Genomic DNA, 24,842 nt, shown 5'->3' with positions numbered 1-24,842 from the left:
CAGTTAGCATAGTTTATAGTAAAAAAACTTTTGATTGTTGGTGGGAGCACTTAAAGCTTCAAAGAGCTTAAAAGTGCATTATTATTTTTATCATTTGTATGAAGTATTGATGGTTCCTGTGGTAGAAAAACATCTTAAACAGGCCATTTCAGTTTTTAACAGCCCCTGGCTCGAGGGCCGGTGTCCTGCAGGTTTTAGATCCCACCCTGGGTCAACACACCTGAATCACACGATGAGTTCATTACCAGGCCTCTGGAGAACTTCAAGACATGTTGGGGAGGTCATTTAGCAGTTTAAATCAGCTGTATTGGATCAAGGGCACATCTAAAACCTGCACCCTGGACTAGAACAAGGCTCAACAAACACAGCCATCACTGCAGAGCTGACCAACCTACCCTACCAACATTTTAAAGTTAAGCTGTGAAATCCTGTTTTAAAATATGTTGGCCTTCTAAACAATGCGTTTCATATGTCACAGGCTCATCGGTCCCACACGGCCTGTGTCACATCATTTAGAAAGGCTTGTCTGGCCGGGTCATTCTGATCGATGTGGAGTCGCAGCTGATGCTGACTCGTTGTCTTTAACAGCTGCTCACACCTAAGCCATCCCTAATGCGAGAGCTGTGCTCTGCTCAACTTTCTTTGGAAATTTAATGTTAACACTGCCTCAGTTTGCCTTCTCTTTCTTTGCCAACATCAACAGTTACATTGGGACAAAAATGTATTTAGTCGGCCACCAGTTGTGCAAGTTCTCCCACTTAAAAACATGAGAGGCCTGTAATTTTCATCATAGCTATACCTCAACTATGATGAGAAAAACAAATCCAGAAAATCACAGTCTGACTTTTAAAGAATTTATTTCCAAATTATGGAGGAAAATAAGTATTTTGTCAATAACAAAAGTTCATCTCAGTACTTTGTTTTATACCCTTTGTTGGCAATGACAGAGGTCAAACGTTTTCTGTGAGTCTTCACAAGGTTTTCACACTGTTGCTGGTACTTAGGCCCATTCCTCCATGCACATCTCCTCTAGAGCTGTGTTGTTCTGGGGCTCTCGCTCGGCAGCAACTTTCAACTCCTCCAAAGATTTTCTATGAGGCTGAGATCTGTAGAGTGGCTCGGCCACTCCAGGACCTCCAAATGCTTCTTACAAAGCCACTCCTTCGCTACCTGGGTGGTGTGCTCGGTATCATTGTCATGCTGAAAGACCCAGCCACGATTCACCTTCAGTGCCCTCACTGATGGAAGGTTTTCATTCAAAATGTCACGATACATGGTCTCATTCATTCTTTCCTTTACACGGATCAGTGGCCCTGGCCCTGTGCAGAAAAACAGCATGAAGCATGATGTTTCCACCCCGGTGCTTCACAGTAGGTATGCTGTTCTTTGGATGCAACTCAGCACACAACAAGTAGTTTTTAACAAACAGTTCTATTTTGGTTTCATCTGACCATATGACAAATGCTCTGTAACAAACTTCAGACGGGCTTGGAGATGTACTGGCGTGAGCAGGGGGACACGTCTGGCGCTGCAGGATTTGAGTGAGTTACTGACGGTGGCCTTTGTTTCTTTGGTCCCAGCTCTCTGCGGGTCGTTCACGAGGTCCTCACGTGTGGTTCTTGTGATCATTTTGACCCCACAGGGTGAGATCTTGCGTGGAGCCCCAGATCGAGGGAGATTATTGGTTGTCTTGTATATCTTCTGTTTTCTAAAAATTGCTTCCACAGTTGATTTCTTCACACCAAACTGCAGATGCAGTCTTCCCAGCCTGGTGCAGGTCTACAATTTTGTTTCTGGTGTCCTTTGACAGCTCTTTGGTCTTGGCCACAGTGGACTTTGGAGTCTGACTGTTTGAGGTTGTGGACAGGTGTCTTTATACTGATAACGAGTTCAAACAGGTGCCATTAACACAGGTAACGAGTGGAGGACAGAGGAGCCTCTTACAGATGTTACAGGTCTGTGAGAGTAAAAATTTTGCTTGTTTGTAGGCGACCGAATACTTATTTTCCACCATAATTTGTAAATAAATGGTTTAAAAACAAAACAAAAAAAAAGACAATGTGATTTTCTGGGTTTGTTTTTCCTCATCGTGTCTCTCATAGTTGAGGTATAGCTATGATGAAAGTTACAGGCCGCTCATCTTTTCACAATTGGTGTCTGACTAAATCCTTCCACTGTACCTGGTTTACAAATGAGCTGTGCTGGAGTCCGTGAGGGACGATTAAACAGCTGTGCATTATTTGTAAGGTCTGTTCTTGTTTTAGAGTGTTGCTGCTGCGTGGTCGTGGAATAACCAGAAAAATGGTCCCAACTGGGAAAACATGAATGCAGAGTCGATTTGTAAATGCAAACCTATATTTAAACAGGACAGTGGAGGCCAAATAATCCTCAAATCCTTCCTATGATGCAGCTCAAGACTGCCCTTGGGGGGGTGGGGGTCGCTGCCTTGCTCCAGGGCATGCTGGGAAAGTGGTAGTGTTCCCATGGTTTCTATATTTGATTGTGACAACGGGGACATTAATGCAGCTGCTGAGGTCAGCGTGCTGCTTCTTTGTACCGTTTCTACATCAGGACAGATTTTGGTCAGCGTCACATTAAATTGACAAGTATGTGAGTGGAGTTTGGTCTGGATCCTCTCGAGCTGATTTCACATTAAATCAATCAGGATGATGTCATATTAGCAGAGATGTGAACAGACTTCCTGTTCTGTGTCACACGGCGCTGGGTCACGACCTCTGTGTGGACATAGGACTGAAGTTTGTTTTCAAACAGCTGAAGACAAAGGAAAACAACTTCCTGCCAACAATATCCTGAACAATGCAGTCGTGTCTGCTCCAACCAGAGAAGCAGCAACTTCAGTTTTCTCCTTTGTTACTGATCAATAAAAGCATTAAACAGTCCTTCAGCAGCATTTCTTTATTTCAATACAAAAACATCCCAATCATTCTTTTCAATGCAAAAGTAACAGAACAAAAATGTTGTTAGAAAAGTCGTCAGTACTAGATTTTACTCATGACAACCTCTCGTTTACATGATGAGACTGTGAGGTTTTTCCTGCCGTTGTACAGCCAAGGATCAATAATACTGATCAGCTTCTCTCTTATCAAAGTGCAGGCAAAAGGTGTGTTTGTAGTGTTCGTCATGGAAACCACGAAACGTATCCTGGTCAAATGTGACGTACTACAGTCTGACAGAACACTCCACCTCCTCCTCCACCCGTCTGTCCTCCTCCTTTACCTTGGACAGTTCCACTGGCTCTGATCCTGGTCCCGGCTCTGGTCCTCCCGTTTCCGGAGGCTGAATCAGCACCGTGGTTAAAGCTGTGATCATCTTTGCCATCTCCACCTGATCGTCCATCTGCTGAAGGCTACACACTGAGGTGAAAGACCTGCAGAAGAAAAAGCAATACTGCCATCACACAGTCACATGACACAGTCACATGACATACAGCTGATGTCAAATACCCTCCAGCTATACCTCAATCCAGGCATTCCCACCTGTGCATGACGTGCTTCTCCGAGTTGAGCGTGGAAGAAAATTCACTGAGCCAACAGGCCAGAGTCAGAGCCAGCTGATCCAGACCCAGACCATCCAAACCCCCAGTGGACACCAGCTGAATCCACTGGGTCTGTCGAGACCACAAACACGTCAACGACACATCAGAGGGGCGGACACGGGGCCAGAGTCGCACAGGTGAGCTTACCTGCAGGAAGTCCCTAAGCACCCGTGTCACACAGACGTCGAGCGGCTGCAGACGGGAGCTGCATCCTGACGGGATGAAGATGACGTCTGTGCAGACCGATGACAGAGCACGCCTGAACGCATCTGTCTGGTGGCCTCGATGGACATCCGCTATCAAGAGACAACTGCTGTTACGCTGCGAGGCCACACAGGGGTGCCACACCTGCAGGCAGAAAAGCAGGAAATCACATCATCTGCAACAGTTTCTGGTGACCCAATGCTCCTGCTTGCACAACAAACTAGTGTCAGACCTTTTCAATCCAGATGCGCAGGCGGTCCTGATCCGTGAATCCCTCTGCTCGAGCCTCCAGCACCACATTCTCAGGAAACCCTTCAGGAATATCAGGTGCAGCTCCCGTAAAGAACAGCAGGGGGGGGAGGAAGCCGCCATCAGACAGAGCAGAGATGATGACGTCAAACACGGGCCTGTCTTCAGGCAAACCGTACAGCTGGAAGGAAGCTGGGCTCTGGCTGGAGAACTTGTCTAAATCGATGAAGACGGGGAGCTCGTCCATGCAGCCCAGAGAGTGAGGAGACAGACTCTGCACAGTCCGAGAACCAGAACGATAAACGCCAACGACTAATCAAAGTTTGGTTGGTGCATTTCAATCAATAAACTGTCGGGCCTGATACCTGTGAGCGGAGCATGTCGATGAAGCGGCGGCTTTTGTCGTTGAAGCTACTCGACACATTTCTGTTGGTGGTCTGCGGTCCAAGGTCGTGTCTCAGCATGAAGTCCACGGTCCAGCTGTACCAGTCCTCCGGCCGGCCATCCCCTCCCAGAGCTGCCCTCGCTGCCAAGAGCAGCAACTCCTCAGTCACAATCTGCTGCTGCTCCCACCGCTCCAGCACCCACTCCGCCATCTCCTCCGTCTTCCAGCTCCACAGCCGGTGTCTCAGGCTGCGCTGCTGCTGTCGGATCCATGAACGGATCGTGGTGGGAGACGTGCAGTTATGATGAGCTGCCACTGTGACGCCGTGGCACAGAGAAGAAAGCACGATGGAAAGCTGGGAGAGCAACAGAGGGACCGGAGCCTGAGAAGTAAGAACACCACCTTCATCATCATCAGAGTATGGCTCTCTCCCACAGCGAGTCCTTGTCCTGACGTCCTCCGGGTCATATGTCCCACCACCTACATGCTAAGACATCATAACCCCCCCTTTGTGCACATTGGTAAAGTTATACATGTGATCTTCCACAACATCCATAGATAGCACATGCAATGAGAGCTGGCAACCAACCAGTTATGCTGTGAGAACATCAAAATCCCCCAAACATCATAACAAACTGGTGGTCAGAATCTGCACGAAATCCCAGCTGTCCACAATCGATGATGAAGAGCAAGAGAGTGGACGGATCAGTGCATTAATGCAGTGTCGGGGCTTTCTCTTTCAATCTCAAGTGATTTAAGGAGCTTGTTGTGATTTGGTGATAAAATTAAACTGAATATAAAACTGAACTGGATGGATTGAATCACACAGTCGCTCTCACCTGACCAGGGACTGAGCGGGGCCCCAGGAACTTGATGGTCATCGCGGGTTGGGAGGAGAAGGAGGAGGAGGAAAGAAGGGGTCTGACTGACAGCTGGGTAGAGCTGGAGGGGAGGAGATGGATGGGGATGAAGGCTCCGCCCTCACTGCCAGAACATGTCGTGCTGCAGGGTTAATATTTAAAAAACAAACATGAGGGAAAACAATGAAAACCTTTAAATAACAAAAATAACTGAATATCGTTTTGCAGATATACTTGTCTCATTGCACTCTGAAATCAATAGTGCAAATAAGCAATTTGAGTCAAAACAGAAATCACAGAATCCGTTTATAGACCAAAGACCTAAATAGACCTTTGACTCATCAAAGTGGCCACCTTTGTCAGATCCAGCAAACATCCCCAGACTATCACACTCCCTCCTCCATGTTTGACAGCTGATGCCACACACTGTGGACCCGTCCTTTCACCTACTCCACGGCTTACACAGATCCTGGGTGATGAACCCAAGATTTCACATTTGATTCATTAGTCCATAAAAGCTTCTTCCAGTCTTCAGTAGCCCAACGGTGGTGTTTCATGGCCCAGACAAGCCTCGTCTTATTCTGACGTCTGGCTTTCTTGCTGCAGCTCGTCCTGTCAAACCTGCACCTCGAAGTCTTCACAGTAGAAACTGAGACTTGCTCACTACGGCCACTATTACCCAGTTTGCCCCAGTTTCTGAGCCTTTGATGGTGAAGGAAACTGTGCTCACTGACAATGTGACTTCCTTCGCAGTCTCTCTGTAGCACAGACCTACATTTATAAGTGATGGTCTGTCTCTCTTCCATTGTTTATTGCTTTTGTCTTGCCATTTCTGTAGCATCACACTACTTTCTGCAGTACGGTACAGCTGTAGGAGTCAGTAGCACCTCCATTGCTGCAGAACAGCTTTAAACTGTTAATCTATGTTGATCCTTGACAAAGGCCTTTTTGTATAATTCTGAAATGCACATCATCTTTCAGTTTGGTTTTTTTAACCTCTGGCAGTTCACCACTTATTTTTGTACCATTTCAAACTATTCACTTGACTTGAATTACAATAAATAACAAATCAGGGTGTTCTAAAACTTTTGATCGTGTGTGTGTGTGTGAGAGTGTGTGTGTGTGAGAGAGTGTGTGTGTGTGAGAGAGTGAGTGTGAGAGAGACGATGGAGGGAGATTAGCTGACTATCAGAGGTGCCTAAGAAGTACAGGAAGCTGTCCATACCTGAGGCCTTGGAAACTGCCAAGCAAAGACTCACAGCCTTGGCCAGCTGCTTAAAGGAGGTGCACCAGAGAGATAGAAGGCAGGAGAATAAGCGGTTCTCCACAGAACCAGCCAAGGTGTACTATCAGTGGCAGGGGAACAATATGAGAACAGCACCACCAAGGCTGGAGATGGCACAATACTGGAAGAGCATATGGGAGAAGGACGCAACCCATAACGGCAATGCTCAGTGGCTAGTGGATCTGAGGGCAGACCACAGCGACCTCCCTGAACAGGGTCCAGTAACCATCACAGTGGCAGATATCCAAGAAAGGGTCTCCAGTATGAAGAGTTGGACAGCACCAGGGCCCGACATGGTTCACGCCTACTGGCTGAAGAAGCTGACTGCACTCCACGAGCGTCTGGCAGCACAAATGAACCAGCTGCTAGTTAACGAGAGACACCCGGAATGGCTAACTGAAGGCCGGACGGTCCTGATCCCCAAGGACCCCAAGAAGGGACCGGTCCCCTCCAACTACCGACCAATAACCTGCCTCAGTACTACATGGAAGCTCCTGTCAGGCATCATATCGGCTAAGATGAACAGGCACATGGGTCAATACATGAGCGGGACACAGAAAGGAATTGGCAAGAATACCAGAGGCGCAAAACACCAGCTACTGGTAGACAGAACAATCAGCCGAGACTGCAAGACCAGACTGACCAACCTGTGCACTGCCTGGATTGATTACAAGAAGGCCTATGACTCAATGCCCCACAGCTGGATACTGGAATGCCTAGAATTGTACAAGATCAATGGGACCCTAAGAGCCTTCATCAGGAACTCAATGGGGATGTGGCGTACAACACTAGAGGCCAACTCCAAGCCCATAGCACAAGTCACCATCAAGTGCGGGATCTACCAAGGAGATGCTCTGTCCCCACTGCTGTTCTGCATAGGCCTGAACCCCCTCAGTGAGATCATTAACAAGACTGGCTACGGATACCGACTACGGAACGGAGCAGTTGTCAGCCACCTCCTGTACATGGATGACATCAAGCTGTATGCCAAGAGTGAACGAGACATCGATTCACTGATCCACACTACCAGGCTATACAGCAATGACATTGGAATGTCGTTCGGACTGGAGAAGTGTAGTCGGATGGACATCCAGAAATCCTACCAGTGGCTGCACTGAAAGACTGAAAGCACAGAGGCACTAATACTGGCAGCACAGGAACAAGCTCTGAGCACAACCGAGCTAAGATCCTGTGGGACTTCCAGATACAGACGGACAAAATGGTGGTGGCTAACCAACTGGACATAGTGGTGGTAGACAAACAGAAGAAGACGGCCGTAGTGATCGATGTAGCGGTTCCAAATGACAGCAACATCAGAAAGAAGGAACACGAGAAGCTGGAGAAATACCAAGGGCTCAGAGAAGAGCTCGAGAGGATGTGGAGGGTGAAGGTAATGGTGGTCCCCGTGGTAATCGGAGCACTAGGTGCGGTGACTCCCAAGCTAGGCGAGTGGCTCCAGCAGATCCCGGGAACAACATCGGAGATCTCTGTCCAGAAGAGCGCAGTCCTGGGAACAGCTAAGATACTGCAGGACCCTCAAGCTCCCAGGCCTCTGGTAGAGGACTCGAGCTTGAAGGATGGACCGCCCACAGGGGCGAGGGGGTAATTTATTCATTTGATAAAGAGTGTGTGTGGTTGGTTTTTCTGATGTTAATTTGCCATATTTTAATGTAAACATCTTTTGTAGCAACATGTTTTCATATATACACACACACACACGCTACCTGTCAGACTGTGATTGTGTGTCGGCTCCACTCTCTCTCGGCTCTGATACAGTTTCATTCTCATAAGTCATCCCACTCTCTGAAAGAGGAAAAGAGTGTCAAATCTGGAAGATTCCATCTTTATCATCTATCAGGGAAAACTTAAGTTAGCTTCATGAGGTGTGTAACAGACTGGGGAGGTTTCCAGGCATGTGACAGCTGTGATAGGCTCCAGACACAACCCTGAGTGGAGTAAGTGTAAGAAAGTAAATGGAGTGGATAATCGTGATTAAAACTCCAGGTTCACATTAACGTAGTCCACTGAATTCAAATGGAGTTCTGCCCTTTATTTAGCTCCATCCCTGATAGAGCTGATTCACTCTGACCCTCTCACAATCAGGGTGAGTTATTTTGCTGTGGTGCCCCCTTGTGGTCACATCACAAACAGCTGTGCAGGACATGGAACCAGTTCCTGACAGAATACTTTAAATCATTTCAAAATAATCATCGGAATCAGGCAGCAGTGTTTTTTTGACCCATGCATTTACCTCCCACAACATGAAAACCTTTTCCTTTTCATGCACTATACCTTGAGAGTGTGCGCTTCACCTGTGTACATTACCTGTGTGCGCTAACGTGATGCAGGTGTGCTTTGGCTTCTCTGTCAGATGATTGGCCATCAGGTCTCCTCTGCAGGTTAAGAGTTTGCATGTCACACACATCAACATGTCTGGCAGCCTATAAACACACACGAGAGCAGGTCAGGTATTCAGGTATTCCTGTTCACCTGTAGATAATTGATCACACTGATCTGATTCTGCTGGTCTGGTTACTTGGGGTCAGACTGGAAGATGGTTTGGTACGGCGGCACCTTCTTGCAGGTCGCATGGTTACTAAAAACAAAAACAGTCGCACAGTTCAGGAAAACAAACAAACAAAAGAGACTGTGAGATGACCAATCAGAGGCGCATACTTGATCATGTGGTTGGCGTAGGAGGTGGAGCAGCAGGTGATGAACCTGCAGAGCGAGCAATGGACCAGAGAAGGGTAGTGCGTCCTGAGGTCAGGAACTGAGTTCAGACACTCGAGGCAGCGCTGAAGCGGCCGAGACAGCCTGAGAGGAAGTGAGGGAGTGAGAGAGAGGCTGAACAACAAAGGTTTTGTGCAGTGGCGCCGCCCTGCTGGGCGAAGCTGTCAGCACAGTCTGAGCCAGAGATATAACATGTAGAATCTACTCTGCTCGACTGGGTGTTGGTACGTTTTCACTACAGTTGACACCCACATACTGTGCATGGGGGGTTGTTAGAGCACTGCAGCCGGGAGTCCTGTGACGTCATTGGTATGTGACTTTAACGTCACAACAGTGGAGCACTTCCACGTAAATGCGGTGATTCGTGTACGGCTTTCTGTCAGTCTGAGTGGACCACAGTGTTTTTTTATCCAACCATTTCCTCGACTGCCACGTGAAAGATACGCTCTCGTGACTCAACGAGTGACGCCACTGACCAGCCAATCGGTGGCACACAGTCTCTTGATGTCACATTTTGGCTTGCCTTAGATTGCTTGGACCCTCAGCTGAGCAGTACCTGGTACAAGGTGCGACTCTCTAATGAAAACCCTTAAACAGAGTCAAGCCGACCCGAGCAGGTACTTGTGGCTAATGAAAAAGTTTTCTTCTACAATTCTGTTGGGGTTTCTGCAACATCTTTATCTAAACAAGTGCTTCTTACAACTCATATGCGAGTAGAATATTTTAGGTATTAAACAGCAGAAATGCTTGTTTTTTGAAGTTTCCCCACACATCCCACAGGACCCGGGGAACCCCAGCTCTGATACCTGTCCGGGTTCAGGCTGAGCAGCAGCAATCCCAGCGTTTCCACTGGTTTCCTCTGAGGAACTTCCTGCGAAGACGTAGGAAGAGCAACATCCACCACCTGGAGCAGAAAAAGAAAACGTGAAGAACATGAGGAGGGAAAAAACTTTATTCACACATACACCCATCTCCATATGCTTCTGCATTTTTGGGTAAAACTACAATCAGTAGAAAGCTAAATGAAGGCAGAGGAGAAAAAGAATCCATTGAAAACATGGAGGATTTCCTTCCTTCCTCTGCAGCAGCCTAAGCACAGACGCTCAGAGAAGCCCAGACCCCCAGCTCGTCCAGGGGAACGCCAAGGCCAGCCGAGAGATTTAATCTCTCCAGGGTGTCCTGGGTCTGCCCCGGGGCCTCCCCCGGTAGGACGTGCAAAACACCTCAGCCAGGAGGCGCCCAGACTTCGAGGTAGGGCTGGGCGATATGAGGGGATATTTAATATCACAATATTTTTTGGCTACATTATGATATGTTTAAATAACCTCCAAAGACAAATGTTATTTTCAATCATATAGTGTCTAAAATTTCACTGCTTAACTCATTCAAATCGACCATTTAATGTTTTTTTCTGCTTTGAATCTAAAATATCTGATGTGACACATTTTATTTTATTTATTTATTATATTATTTTTATTTTAACTGCTCTTTAACCATCAGGTGCGCACAGAGGATTCTGCCACAGAACGTCTGTGGTCAACATCTTTAACAAAGGATCAAAAAGGACATCCAGCAAGAATTCATGACACAAAATAAAACCATTGAAATTTAAAAGGTGCTCTTTCGTGAACATATAAAAATTAGTGCTGTCAGCGCTGATCTCGTTAAAATGACGTTAGCGCCGTAACTGCATTAATGCGGCAAATCTCCATTAGCGAGTTATCGCAGATCGTCCCGTGCGTGGGGCTGGCCGGCATCCATGCCTTAGCTCGTTAACGCGGTTAGCTCGTTAACGCGGTTAGCTCGTTAACGCGGTTAGCTCGTTAACGCGGTTAGCTCGTTAACGCGGTAGCGCCGTCCAGCCCCACGCACGGGACGATCTGCGATAACTCGCACAGACACATAATAGTCACAGCTGGTTCATGTAACGTGCTCTTTGGTGTGCACACAGACATTTAAAAGACTTTGCAGTGGATGACTTCAGCTGGTTGGGAGGGGGAATTAATGATGCAGTCACAGCGTGTGGGGAGCAAACAAACATGCAGACATCCAAATGTTACCATGGCAATTTATACTCTATTGTTACCATGAAGCCATTTCAACCATTGTACATGGAAAAACTCCTGATACATCGAGTATATTCAATATATCGCTCAGCCCTAATTGGAGGCGCTGAATCTCTTTCCTGCCGCAGTGCGAGCTGGAGGCCGTCACTCGAAGCGAATAGAACCACGAAGAGCAGAGATGAGGTTCTGGGGCTAACAAGTGGCTAATTTCCAGCTTTCTCCACTTTCTGCAACAAATGATTTATTCTAACATCTTTGCACTTACCATACAGTGCGTCTGTGTTAACGTGTCAGCTGTTTCTAAACAAACCAACCACCTTTTGGTTGATTTTCTGTCTCTAAACAGGAACGAACTAAAAAATGGTCTTGGATGGGAGAGCAGATGATCTGGATCTGAAAGCTCAGGCAATGAGCGTTTCCATGCTGCTCACCTTGCATGAAGCAACAGTTGTCTTAGGTCCTTCACCTTCAGATTCCCCAACTACAGAATACGCCCTGACCGTCACCTGCAGACAGAGAGATACTCAGTAAAGGTGAGGCTTCTCCAGCAGGAGTTTAATTATCTTTAAGGGGTTTAATTGTGTTTATTAATTATCTGTAATTATCTAAGGATATTGGTTCCTACCTTGGTTCCAGGTTTGAGTCCGCTGAGCTGAGGTGGTCTGATGTGCGTCCTGTGATACAGAACTCTGTGCTCAACCAGCTCTTTTATGTACAGGAAGTGGAGACGACATTTATCGCAGCCAAACTCGCGCTTCTTCTGCAAACATGCACCAACACACAGAATTAAACTCCACCTCAGCGCAGATGATACATTGCTTTACAACAAGCCCGTTCCTCTTCGGTCCTCTCCAAACCCTCAGTACCTCAGACTTTAGCTCCAAAAACAAAAGCTGGTATCTGTCCAGTTCAACAAAGCCAGGCTTTCTTTGCATTAACCTAAAACCCCAGTCAGGGATAACGGGCATCGCACCAGTGGATGTCAGCTTTCTCTGTTAAGCCGGGCTTCCTGTTTCAGGCTCTGTGTGTGCTCACATAAGAGGGACGTTACATTGAGGGAATTGGACTCCTGGCTCCCTGCTCGCATATCTGTGAAGCCAGACAAGGTTACAGAGGTTTATCTGCAGGACGAGATCCTAGAACCTACTGGAGGGATTATATCCTATGTGGTCTTATGTGGTCTGGAAGAACATTTGGATATTCCAGGAGAAACGGGGATATATCAACTACAAGGACAGCGATGGTGTTCCTCCTAACTCACTCACTGGTCTCCTTCCTCTCTACATCTCCAGGCTAAAAACCCTGGAACGTGGAGTTTCAGAGTCTAGACCAACCCTTTGGAAATCTCTCTACCCAAGGACCCACGTCATCATGGTGTTAGTCCCATAATCACACAACTGGCATAGTAACTCCAACTTTAATGTAGGGCTGGGCGATATGGCCTAAAATCCATATCACGGTATAATTTGAAGCATGTGCGGTAACGATATATTCTTTTCATCTGTATATTGTATTTTCCACACTATAAGGCGCACTTGAAATCCTTTAATTTTCTCAAAAATCGACAGTGTGCCTTATGTATGAATTCTGGTTGTGCTTACTGACCTCGAACTGATTTTATGTACACGGCGCACAGAAATACGAAGCTACGAAGCCGCACCGCTTGATGGATTGTTGGAGCATTATGGCTGCCGTAGTCAGGAGCCTCACGGAGTAATCTGGGTCCTAAACTCCGTCCATTTCAGGTCCCAAAGTCAAACGAACACTGCAGCATCACTGAGAGTTAAAAACTGTCTAAATTCTTTCATCTTTAATAAAATGATGAGTGTTGCTGCTTTACCAGGTGTAACAATTAAGTTTAACATTCAGGCATCCATTATTAAATTTAATGGAGTTAGAAGTTAACAGGAAGTTAGCTCGCTAGCTTCCACCTAAACATGTTAAAGCATGTTCTGACAGAGATTTCTGAAACATTCAAACGTACAGCTCTGCTATCACTTCCAACATAAATGAAGACAGGAAACTAAACAGCAGTGACGTTTGTAGGGTTACTGAAGTTGGGCTAGCTGGTATATAATGTTGTGCTACGTGATCGCTAGCGACACAGCTATGTTAGCATAACATAAACACAGTGAAGCTGGAGGACGAACACTAACACTTTTCCACTCAATAAAAGTTAATGTGAGGGTTCCTGATGGTCAGGGACAAATGCAATCGCATAGCAGGATGCTATACACGGGCCAAACTTCAACTGAGATAATCCATCCACAATACGAGGTTAGTCATTAATATACTGCAACAACATGGGAACAGAGCAGCTGTGAGAGAATTCAACTTTACTGAATCAATGGTACAGAAGTGGAGGAAGCGCAGTTTTTGGCTTTCCTCATATTCCAAAAGTGCTTCATCTCTTTGCTGTGACTGTCGCCTGGAATATTTTGCAGATGATGTTTTTAGCTGCTGCAATGCTTTTGACCAAAACGGGCGCAGCTTAGAGCGGTATAGTCAAAATCTCGACCGCTGGCCAAATTTATACCGTTTCTACCGTATAGCGTTTATGCCGCCCACCCCTACTTTAATGGTCGCCTTCTTTCGTACAACCACAGAAAACCTGACATTCCAAACTTCTACTGCCCCTTTCCCGCCTCTGCGTAGCCATGCCCCACCCCCACTGGACACTAGTGCAGTAGGACACACACATCTTAACAATGGTAGTTCCAGAAAACCTCTCTGTGCTTTAGATTTCCTTTGATTTAACTGCGTAACACATTTTAACCTTCACTTCAACTCTCGCGGTTCTTCTAAGTTAAACCCTTTAGCTGTATTACCTGCAGCAGTTACCTACCTGGTGGCGGATAAAGTGCTGCTGGTAGCAGGTGTTGCGGCGCAACACTCTGAGGCAGTATTGACACATAAAGTTTCTGGTGCTGGTGTGACACTCCTCAAAGTGGAACCACACATCTGAGTAGAAGGACGACCTGAAGCCACACTCCTGCAGACAGAAAGCGGGGCACGTAAACTCTCGGGCCACAACGAGCACTGACGAAGGTGAGGGCAGCTTTCTGGTGCTCGGAGTCGAACCTGGCAGATGTAGGGCATCTCTCCCGGTTTGTGGGTGGTCTTCATGTGCCACAGGAAAGCAGGTTCACTTTCAAATGCCAGCTCGCAGATCTTACACGTGGCTGCCAAGGCAAACGAGAAACAAATCCATCACTGCATGACAGACACACAAACCTGAAGCATCCTTTTTACAGTGGGAAGCACTCGGGATCAGCAGGCCATCCTGTAACCGCTAACCAACCAAAGGGTAACCGGTTATGCTGTCACAGACCTTTGGACTCGCACTGATTGTGGACGGCCTCCACGTGACTCTGCAGCTTCCCAGCAGACAGGAAGTGACGGGAACAGTGTGGACACGAGAACGCAGAGTCCCACTGAAATATCATGGACACATGCTGCTGCATGTGACTCATCAACCTGCAACATATACAAAGAGTCACAACTGAAGACACAAACCAAACATCTAATGACTTGAGATCATGTCAGGCTATATTCAATAGGAGAGCATGAATTCATGAGAATGGCCCATTCTCTTTTTGTATAAGCACAGGAGGCACATCCTGCTGCTCATTTAATAGAAGGCAGGTTTAAGACAATCTCCAGAGGCTCACTCGATGTTGTTGCCGAGCGTCTTGGGGCAGTGGATGCAGCGGTATGGCTCGCTGTACTTTGCGCCCATCAGGTTGCATTTCTTAGGGTGTTGTCCGGGGGCGGAGCCATAATAAAAATCCTCCACAAGGATCACGAGTTTGCCGTGAGGCGAGCTGGGCAGGGATCCAAACAGATCTGGCTCAGAAGGGTCGCAGAGGGACGGAAGGGAGGCGGAGGCGCTAACCTGGCTGGTCAGGAGATCACCAGATGACCAGTGAGCCCTCTGAGAAGGAGAAACACCTTTAGACTAAGGAGACACACAGGAAGGAGAATGACGTCACATCACATGACAAAGGTTCATCGGGTGACTCTCTTGGAGTAGATCCTCATTGATCAGCAGTGTGAACTCACAGCAGAGGGTCCTGGTCTGGTTTTGGACACCCTACTGTTGGTTTGAGAGTCTCTGCTGGGTTTCAGGGTTCTGATTTTGTCCCTGCTCCCCCTGTGGTGTTTGCTTTTCTTCTTCCTCTTCAGGTTCCTCAAACTCTGCATGATGGCTGGGCTGCACATCTGAAGATGGGGAAGAGGGTTTTAATCAGGCTGTGTGATGACACAGGTAGAGGTGTAAAGAGGTGGCTGTGCAGGACTTACACACATGAATCCTCGCAGCTCTGTGATCAATTTGTACTGCGATGTGCAGACGAGGCAGTCGGGGGGGCGCACGGGACCCAACTCACCTGAGGGGGGGACACGACAGCTGAGTACATATCCAAGTCTACACCTTAGCAGAATTCCAACCTAGCAGACCTGCACCTGAATCCTTTACAACACAGTCCACCTCACCTGAACCCTAACCACAGCCCTGAGTCCACGATAACAGCACTCAGAGCTGAAGCCCCCACCTCACCTGAGTCCTAACCTCATTCCTCAGCATCCATGTTCCCTCACACCTGTGTCTTCACCTACGTCCACATCTTCATCCGAGTCTGAATCACGAAGTCTTATCACAGGGTTAGGGGTCATCTTTGGGTTTGTGTCAGCTTTTTATCAATAATGAAGCTGACTAAATCACCATGGTAACCTAACGGTGCAGGTAAAGGTCTACTGACAGCCTGACAACTGACCAATCAGATCACAGGACTGAGAGACGGAGGTACCGTAATCTTCAGAGGTATGTGATCAGGACCTAACTTTAAAGTTAAGAACTTTCTTTTACTATGTTAGGGAGTTTTTATTGTTTTATTCGATTATGCTTCAAATGTTATGTTACACATTTCACCAGACACAGTTTTCTGTAGAAACAGGAAGCTGACCCTGTGACACTGACATTTACCGCAAGAGACTAGTACAGAAATACATATCCGCAGAAGTTGACTTGCATTATATTATTCTTAGAAATTGACTTGCAACACACATACTTTGTGACACACACACACACACACACACAGACAGCATCAGGACCTGCGTAACAGGAAATGTGATTATATTTGCTTATTGACGATGTAACCTATAAAAATAAACGAATGCTGCAGTACGTTGTGTCTCTGTCTGAGATTCACCCGTGCCGCACGTTATCAGTATCAAGTGTCTCAGTGTTGTTTATTCACCCGACCGTTTGTTAACTGTAAATCTCTGACATACTATAATGTGAAAAACATGGATGCTTGATAAACAGCAATTTGTTATTTTCAAGGTTTAGACGACACACAGTTTTGGGGCCAGAGAACATCTGCAGGAGAAATCCGTCCAGCCTGACACTGTAATCACGCGCGCTGCATCAGAGCTTTGAAAACATTCATCCAGTTCCATAACAGGAAAAAACTACCATTCACTGATTTTAATTCTACTTCTAATATGATTGATCAACGTTTTGTTTGTTTTGTGTAGGAAACTGGACCAGCTGAAGGTACATTTCTTAATCAAGCATCAGTCTTTCAATACATTTAAATGAGCTCTTTCTGAAATACAGGCCAGCAGTAGAAGGAAGCACTGGCTCAGCCTTTCTGTGTACAGATGACTGTGTGAGCTCAAGCAGTCTTCATTCACAGGTAACTCTGGTAAACGGGTGTAATGACTGCAGACCCAAAGAAAAGCTCTATCAGCAACTGTAGCCATGACAACCGCCTGGTTACTTCGTACCTAGCAGCTGTGAGAGAATCCATCAACATCTCTAGAAACACGTTTTCTCCATCTGTCCATCTGATCTCCTCGAGGACTGACAGTCAAGTGTAAACCTCAAATGTATTAATATGGTTCAAACAGGAAGGATAACTGGAACAACAGCGCTCCTTACGTCCAGAGACAGTCCTGTTCACAGTTTTTGTTCTGATCCTTTACATGGGGCGACCGTGGCTCAGGGGGTTGGGAAGCGTATCTGTAACCGGAAGGTCGCCGTTTCGATCCCCGGGCTTTCTGCCCTGGTCGTTGTGTCCTTGGGCAAGACACTTTACCCTGCCGCCTACTGGTGTTGGCCAGAGGGGCCGATGGCACGATATGGCAGCCTGGCTTCTGTCAGTCTGCCCCAGGGCAGCTGTGGCTACAACCGTAGCTTGCCTCCACCAGTGTGTGAATGCGAGAGTGACTGAATAGTGGCATTGTAAAGCGCTTTGGGTGCCTTGAAAAGCGCTATATAAATCCACTCCATTATTATTATTATTATTATTATTATTATTATGAGTTAAACTCTTACGGGCTTCCTTTCTGTAAGAACAACCGCTAACAACATAAAAACCAAACCAAAGAAGATCAAAAACAAGGACAAACTAGGAACACTGTATGATGAATAAAGGAAGTGAACCCTGACATCTAGTACTAGTTAACTCTTTGGTCGTGTTGGATTAAGCTGAACACTGAGATTTTACTTACTGTACGTACACAGAATGACTTCACTTGATTTACAAGCATCTGTAGTAAAAATAGGGGTAAACGAGCAGTTTTACCCAGATGATACAGCTTTTATGATCACTGAATTCAAACTGGGGCTGAAATTTAAATGTTCTAACTCTGTATGGTCTCGTCTCGCTTAGAGTCATGGCGATGAGTTCAAACCGCCTACATACTGAAGTACGACAGGATGTATTTGGCTTGCTCTCTATCATCTCTGCAGACTTGAGCACACAGACGAGTTGTCAAACCTTTGTGCAGCAGTGTGTGCGGTACTGCAGATCTGCTGCTCGGACGCTTTTTGGTCCTGCCAGGTGCTGGGGGGGGCGTGGCCTGCGATGAGGTGAATGGTGATGCCGCAGCAGAATGTTGATTCTTTAACCCGGTCGGAGGGTTGAAGTTCACGTTGTGGTCGATCAGAACCTTCTGAGCTGCTTCACCACAGATCACGCCTGGAGCACAGAGAGTCTGCGTTAGCCTGAGGAACACCTGAACTGCTCCACATCTGCTGGCGGAGGGATTACCTGTGATGATGGGTGTGGGGGCAGGAGCAGGGGAGGCACTCAGAGAGGCAGTGGTGCTGATGTACTGGATCCCTGCAGGACTGTGAAGGGTCAGCGTGACAGGGATCTGGACCGTGGTGAAACCACTGGCTGAACCTTCAGGATGAGCGCGCAACTTCAGCTTTGCAGTGCCCCCTGCAGGATAGACGCAGAAACACATGACACACACAACATGAGCCGTTTGATCAAAACAATCAAACCATTTTTAGGATTTCAACCCTTGAAATGCCAGTTTAGACCTTTTAATTATTCATTATTTATGGCAACCACTCACAGAAAAACAGTCATTTTCCATATAATAAATAGTATGGGGGACATCGGTGGTGATTAGTGGGGGTGGGTTTCAATAATTGATTTATCAATTCACATCGATTTTATCTTTAAAGTGATATCGATTCATTAAATCCTGAATCGATTTTTAAATATAAATGTATTTTGCCAGAACCTCAGGTTAAAGTTCACAAAACTGTTTCAACAACCACCAAACAGCTAAAACAGCAAATGAGAGCACAAAGATATAAACACAAAGCGCAGACCTGACGAATTAGTACTGAATGATCACAATTAAAACATTTCTGACTGTTTCAGTCAAAACTTCCCAGATTCAAATCGAATCGGTTCTAGAAATCAGTGACGATACCCAGCCCTAGTGATTAGAGCAGGGCTGGGCAATCTCAGGCCTTGAGGGCCGGTGTCCCTGCAGGCTTTAGATCTCACCCTGGGTCAACACACCTGATTCACACGATTAGTTCATTACAGGCCTCTGGAGAACTTCAGGACATGTTGAGGAGCTAATTTAGCCATTTAAATCAGCTGTGTTGGTTCGAGGACACATCTAAAACCTGCAGGGACACCGGCCCCCGAGTTCTGAGATTGCCCAGCCCTGCTGATTAGAGTCTTGGAGAAAATCTTTTGCCTCTCGACACCTTTTGGACAAAAACGCCACATTTATTTCCATTGAAACCACATGTTTAATCTCTCTGCCACTACAGTATAAAACCATTTGAAGAATAGTCGTGATATTTGACATTTTTACTCTATTTGCCTGGATTCAACCTTTTTCCTGTTGTAGGCCAATGCATGACACTTGTATTACTGCAAGTTATACGATGGAGCCGTGAGACCACCATGGAGGCCCCAGAGTGATTTGTGTGTCTGAAACCATTTTCTAATCAAGATCTGAGTCATCAGTGGAAACAGTTATTATGCAAACTTCAACAACAAAAGATAAATATAACAGAACATATGAACTATGAAGTAATATTCAGGCTATCCAGGAAAAGAATTGTTTTTGTGAATTATTGTAATAAATACTTAATTCAAATGTTTAAATTGGCATTTAAATGATTAAGATAGTGAAAATAATTTAATGTTTTATCATTTTGAAAAGGTCTCCAAGTCATTAAGTGATTTATGAAAAAAAAGAAAATAGTCGTATGAGGAAAAAAAGAAAAAAAATTTCCCCCAGGGATCAATAAAGTATTCTGATTCTGATTTTATGGCAATTTTGTGTGTGCACATTTTTTTTGTGGAGGGCACAAAAGGGTCAAACATGAACACAGAGCTCCAGGGTCAATGTTTAGCGGCGACTGACTCACAAGGGCAGATTGTATGAACTACAGATGGCACGATACCAGTTTTTTTTATGTCCGATACCGATATCATAAATTTGGATATCTGCCGATACCGATATGAATCCAATATAGTGTTTTTTAATCAATAAAACTGTTTTTTAATATCTTGCTGCATTTTGTAGAAGTTCATACTCAAGTTTAACTAAACAACAACACTAAAGCTATTCTGTTATACCTGTATGTAAAAAACACACTGCACCCAAAATAATTCATAGTTCAGCAAAACTGATCAATCTAATAAACTTAAACCTGCAACATCCTCCCTACTCTGGTATTTTAAAGAGTACTTACCAGAAATATTAAACAACCTAACTAACAGGGCTGCAAACTCCCAGCAAAAAGAAAAAATAGGGAACCACCCCCCACCCTCCACCTCATGATGCTTAATCAACGTAATCAACTTTAATTTAATGCACATGTAAAAAAAAAAATGCACAGAAATCAATTATTTTTCAAGAATAATTAAACAGATTCAACATCTTTCTTCAACAGAACTGCAGACTGCACAGATGGTTCCCAAAGGAAAAAGTACTATAGCTTACTAGGGTATATTAGACTTAACAGTTACTATATACAGTAATGGACTTCTATACATTTTACCAGAGGTGGGACCAAGTCATTGTTTTGCAAGTCTCAAGTAATGTCAGGCAAGTCAGAGTCGAGTCTCAAGTCACTGGTGTAAAAGTCCGAGTAAAGTCACAAGTCTGAAATTTTGAATTTCAAGTCCTTTCGAGTCTTTAAAAAAGAAAAGGAAAAAAAAAAGAAAGAAAAATGTTGCAGTTATGCTAAATGTAAATATTAGACCATGTAATTTTTAAATCTGTGTTTTTCTCAACACATGACAAAATAGTGAAGTTAGAAAATATACACAAATTGTGAAATTGCACCTCTTTAAAATGCAGCTCAATTAAACCTAGCTCCAAGAATAATTTTCACCGACAGTTCTGAGATAAGCTGCATGTTATTCTTGGATGCGGTTGTAGGACCGGCTTTAAAATCGCATGACAAAAATATCATACACATTTAAAAAAACTGCATCACCAACGTAGCCTGGACAACATTTGCTAGTTAGATGAAGTCAGCTATCTCATCGTAGCAAGAGAGAAGCACCACCTCCTGTTCTTTACAGAACTTCAACTGTCGGACAAAGTTGAAGTTGTTCCATCTCTGTCTTCTTGCATGTTTTGCATATTGCGTTTCGGTTTTTTGTTGACTACTTCATAGTTTATGTACCTGAAAAAAATAACTCCTTGCAGCATTTTTGAGGGTTTTTTTCTTTTCTTTTTAAAAAAAAATCTGGTTAATTTGATTGGCTGTGCTACAGCTCACGCAGACATACGTATGGAGTGTAGTTTGAATAAATGAATTTAATTAATGGTGCACACTTTCTATATAATATGAGTGTTAAATTTTATATTTGGGGTGAAATATCAAGTCTCTTCAAGTAAACCGGTTCAAGTCCAATTCAAGTCCCAGGTCATTGGTGTAAAAGTCCAAGTCAAGTCAAGTCTTAGAACATTTTTTCAAGTCAAGTCTAAAGTCATAAAATTAATGACTCGAGTCCAAGTCACGTGACTCGAGTCCACACCTCTGCATTTTACATCAGATTAAAACTTTGGGTGTCAGATTCAGATAATTATTTATTAAAAGCTCGACATTGTAAATGAGAATAAGAAAGAAAAGTATGTCTCTGTGCCCCCCTTTCCCTGTTAATGCCCTATCAGCCCCCTGGCTAAACTTTGCTAGATCCGCCCCTGCACAGTTACGTCAGCTGTAGAAAAAGATCCTGGTGTAGAAAGTAATATTAAATACATTCTAACAACAGTCAAGCTTAAACGTGCTGCTGTTGTTCAGCCGCTGGTTTCCTCTTTCTGGCGCAAAGTGGGCCAAAAACGAACAAGAGAGACGATCAGCTGATCATTGATCAGTTTCATGACTGAAGTAGCATGCTGTATGTTTGCTTTACAAACATTCAGAGATGAACTTACACGCTTGCTTTCTTCTCTCTGGGATCACTTCCTCAGAGATGAAATGCCGGTTTGGTAATGAGGCTACCAATGGTCAACCAGAGCGCCGAGAGGTCCCGCATGCCACAGCCGCTCTATCACGTGAGCATACCGCTCCGACGTGCTGCGGTTATGAGTAGAGTTACGCCGTGTCGCAGGTCTTGTGAGGTGCTTGTGTGATATTTAATGGATCGGATTACATCTTTTATTTCTCTCTGATATCCGATCCAGTAATTTAGGTCAGTATCGGACCGATACGTAATATCGGATCGGTCCATCCCTAGTATGAACAAAGATATTAATGAAGTACTTCTACTTGAAAGTGTTTGGGACTGACCTCCAGGCAGCAGGGGGACCAGCTGACCGTTGACCCTGAAGCTTAGAGAAGCACCTGCAGACTGAACACATCACATGTTTGAAATGTTGCAGATGATCTATAATCAACAACCAGCAGTCGATCTATAATCAAAAATCAACCAGTACCTCCATTGCGCTGCTGTCTGTGAGGGGCCCGCAGCTGTTCTCTGCATTAGGCTGGACTGGGAGAGGGATGATATGGACTGGTGGGGGGTCAGCGTCCTCCTGCAGACCTGAACACGACACACACACGTAATCAGCTGACTGTCTGATCACAACAATCAGCCAATTTGAATTTAAGAGGAAACTCTACGGTCACTTTGCTTTTATCAGGTGCTGAACTTTATCCAAATGCTAACAGCTTCCTACTGAAATCCTATAGACTCAATCGTATTTGGTCTATTTGATCTGAAGGCCTTACTGATGTTAAATTCCAAAGCTTTTGGCTTTTGGGTGAAGGCCGCGTCCGTGGTGCCACGTTAGTGGACTAATCATCACAATTGGTGCGAGACTTACTCGTCATTTAAAGGGGACATGAGACGCTACATATATAAAGACTAATTTACGTCATGGAATAAAATGTCATCATTGCTGGTCCTTCGGACCTCTGCAGAAAGAGTAGGAGGGTGTAAAGTTTTTCAGCAGCCTCTAAAATCTTTGCGCTTCCCTGATGAGCATCATTAATAAATACAGATTCTTAGACACGGCCGTTAGTTAAGTGAATCGAGATAATGGAAGGATAACCTGCATATGCTGAATTCATTTCATTGTAAAGAATTGTTTGTTTGGGGTTTTTTTTAACCTTCATCATCCTTTTCTTGCAGGACCTCTTCCTCCTCTTTATTACATTTCATCTCCTGGTCAGCTGTGCCTCCTGCTGGCCTCTCCACCTCTGTCGTCATCTCCTTGCCTGCTGGAAGGACACACCTGTGAGACAAACCTGCACAAAAACTAGAGGCTCCAGCTAGCAGCTAGAACCACCTCCGTCAGTGTGCACCCATCGGCCAAACATGCCTCTAAAAAAATGCAAATATTAAGCATTAATCCAATTTGAACAGGTGAGTTATAAAAACATTCACCAGGTACAGTTGTTCTGAACAGGGAAATTATCTATAGAGACCTCCTTTTTAATACAGTCTAATAAATCAACTCTGCAATTCAAACAGGACATCAGTCAAAATAAGCTTTATAAAAGCATTTCACAGGGGTTCCTAACAAAGAGCATGTGGCTAATTATACCAATGTTATTTTTGAACGCAAAAGGAAATCTCAAACTAAAATTATTTCCTTCTGGCTTAAATCTTCGAAAACAAATTTTAAAAACCTAATTCAAAGCTCAACGAGTTTAGTGTTGCAGCTCTACACAGATCTGAACCTTTTTCATTCATAAATATGTCAGCTGCTCTGTATGAGCATTCTGCTAGTGGCCATCTCAAAGTTAGCAGTGCCAACTTCATCAATAAGGAGCTCGTATTAATATTTTATTTTCAACAACAAAGAGATTTCATTAGTAGCTGATAAAGGGAGTAGCTCAAAGTTGTTATAGGTGACCTTAAACTCTATTAGAAGTAACAGAGCTTAAAAAACATTAATACATTTAGTTCATGAGCAAGTTTCAAAACTCAATTAAAACACATTCAGTAACCACAGCTGCAGCTTAGCATGCTAAAGATCAACGACGTGTCACTTACTGATTTCTAACTACTAAAAGTTGAGTGATAAAAACAAATCTATACACCATTATCTTTCCCTACAGTCTCTCCACACTGTAGCTTAGCATTGAGCTAACTATGCTAACTAGCCGAGCTGCTAACTCAGAGACTTCAATAACTCTGGATGACATCCATTGAAAAAGTATACCAACCAGACGCTTACCTTATCCGGACATTTAATGTGCAAAACAATTATATATTCCGTTAAAATTCCGCCTGTGAACAGTGTGCTTTTCCTTTAGGAATAAAATGAATAATGTGTGGTCTTCACACACACGTTGGAGATGTCGTTTGCTCCTGCTAGCACAACCGTATCCCTCCGCCAACAACCTCCCGTTTGCGCTGCTGTTACGGGACTACATTCAGACGGAGCGGAGTGATACCTCTCCGTGGGGCTCACAGCAGCTGTTTTGATATGTGGCTTATTAAATGTTTTCTTCCTCGTAACCGGATGTTTTTGCTTATCGACGATAAATACGCTCAGTTTAAGCACCACACTCTGCCAGTTTAAGTAGAGTTCAGCTCTATGTCGGCACGCTAACAGTTGTGGCATGCTTCTTATCTTTGGCATGCTAATGCTAAGCTAATTATTAGCAACACAGAATTAATCAGTTTGGGACTGTTTTTATTTACAGAGTCTATAAACTCTGATTAAAGACATGAACGGCGACCATCAAAGGCTCTAATGTAACAGCTCC

General features: G+C 44.9%; 1 protein-coding gene across 3 annotated transcripts; it reads right to left on the bottom strand.

Annotated features, from left to right (window-relative positions):
- Positions 1 to 2,885: 2,885 nt before the first annotated feature.
- pogza (pogo transposable element derived with ZNF domain a) lies at positions 2,886 to 24,593 on the bottom strand. 3 transcript variants are annotated; one of them, XM_086279458.1, is made up of 25 exons: positions 24,308 to 24,593; positions 23,235 to 23,342; positions 22,559 to 22,665; positions 22,413 to 22,473; positions 18,397 to 18,570; positions 18,124 to 18,324; positions 15,641 to 15,726; positions 15,401 to 15,559; positions 15,010 to 15,272; positions 14,670 to 14,815; positions 14,420 to 14,520; positions 14,184 to 14,330; positions 11,964 to 12,098; positions 11,770 to 11,844; positions 10,079 to 10,176; positions 9,216 to 9,356; positions 9,076 to 9,135; positions 8,865 to 8,980; positions 8,264 to 8,342; positions 5,234 to 5,396; positions 4,375 to 4,776; positions 3,993 to 4,283; positions 3,704 to 3,904; positions 3,498 to 3,628; positions 2,886 to 3,388 (listed from the first exon to the last, which is right to left on the bottom strand). In XM_086279458.1, exons 2-25 carry the CDS (start codon positions 23,332 to 23,334, stop codon positions 3,181 to 3,183), a joined length of 3,645 nt encoding a protein of 1,214 aa, XP_086135584.1. In that variant the 5' UTR covers positions 23,335 to 23,342; positions 24,308 to 24,593; the 3' UTR covers positions 2,886 to 3,180. The 3 variants fall into 3 exon arrangements, with proteins under 3 accessions (XP_086135584.1, XP_086135583.1, XP_086135581.1); XM_086279457.1 differs by having other exon boundaries at positions 15,010 to 15,296; positions 23,235 to 23,345; positions 24,308 to 24,592; XM_086279455.1 differs by having other exon boundaries at positions 15,010 to 15,296; positions 24,308 to 24,591.
- Positions 24,594 to 24,842: the final 249 nt, after the last annotated feature.

This window comes from Aulonocara sp. 'chitande type north' Nkhata Bay, linkage group LG22 (genome assembly GCF_057382095.1).
Source record: "Aulonocara sp. 'chitande type north' Nkhata Bay isolate Kocher_YH1m ecotype deep benthic linkage group LG22, A_spYH_male_GT1.1, whole genome shotgun sequence".
Taxonomy (NCBI): domain Eukaryota; kingdom Metazoa; phylum Chordata; class Actinopteri; order Cichliformes; family Cichlidae; genus Aulonocara; species Aulonocara sp. 'chitande type north' Nkhata Bay.
Note: the sequence above shows the minus strand (reverse complement) of the source record. Positions and strands in the feature narration are given on the sequence as shown.

Excerpts from the sequence above, each read along its gene's own strand:
- pogza (XM_086279457.1), bottom strand. The coding sequence starts at position 23,334 with ATGACGACAGAGGTGGAGAGGCCAGCAGGAGGCACAGCTGACCAGGAG. Across the intron at positions 14,521-14,669 it reads CAATCAGTGCGAGTCCAAAG|CCACGTGTAAGATCTGCGAG; the intron begins GTCTGTGACAGC and ends TTGCCTTGGCAG. Across the intron at positions 14,331-14,419 it reads AGATGCCCTACATCTGCCAG|GAGTGTGGCTTCAGGTCGTC; the intron begins GTTCGACTCCGA and ends TTCTGTCTGCAG.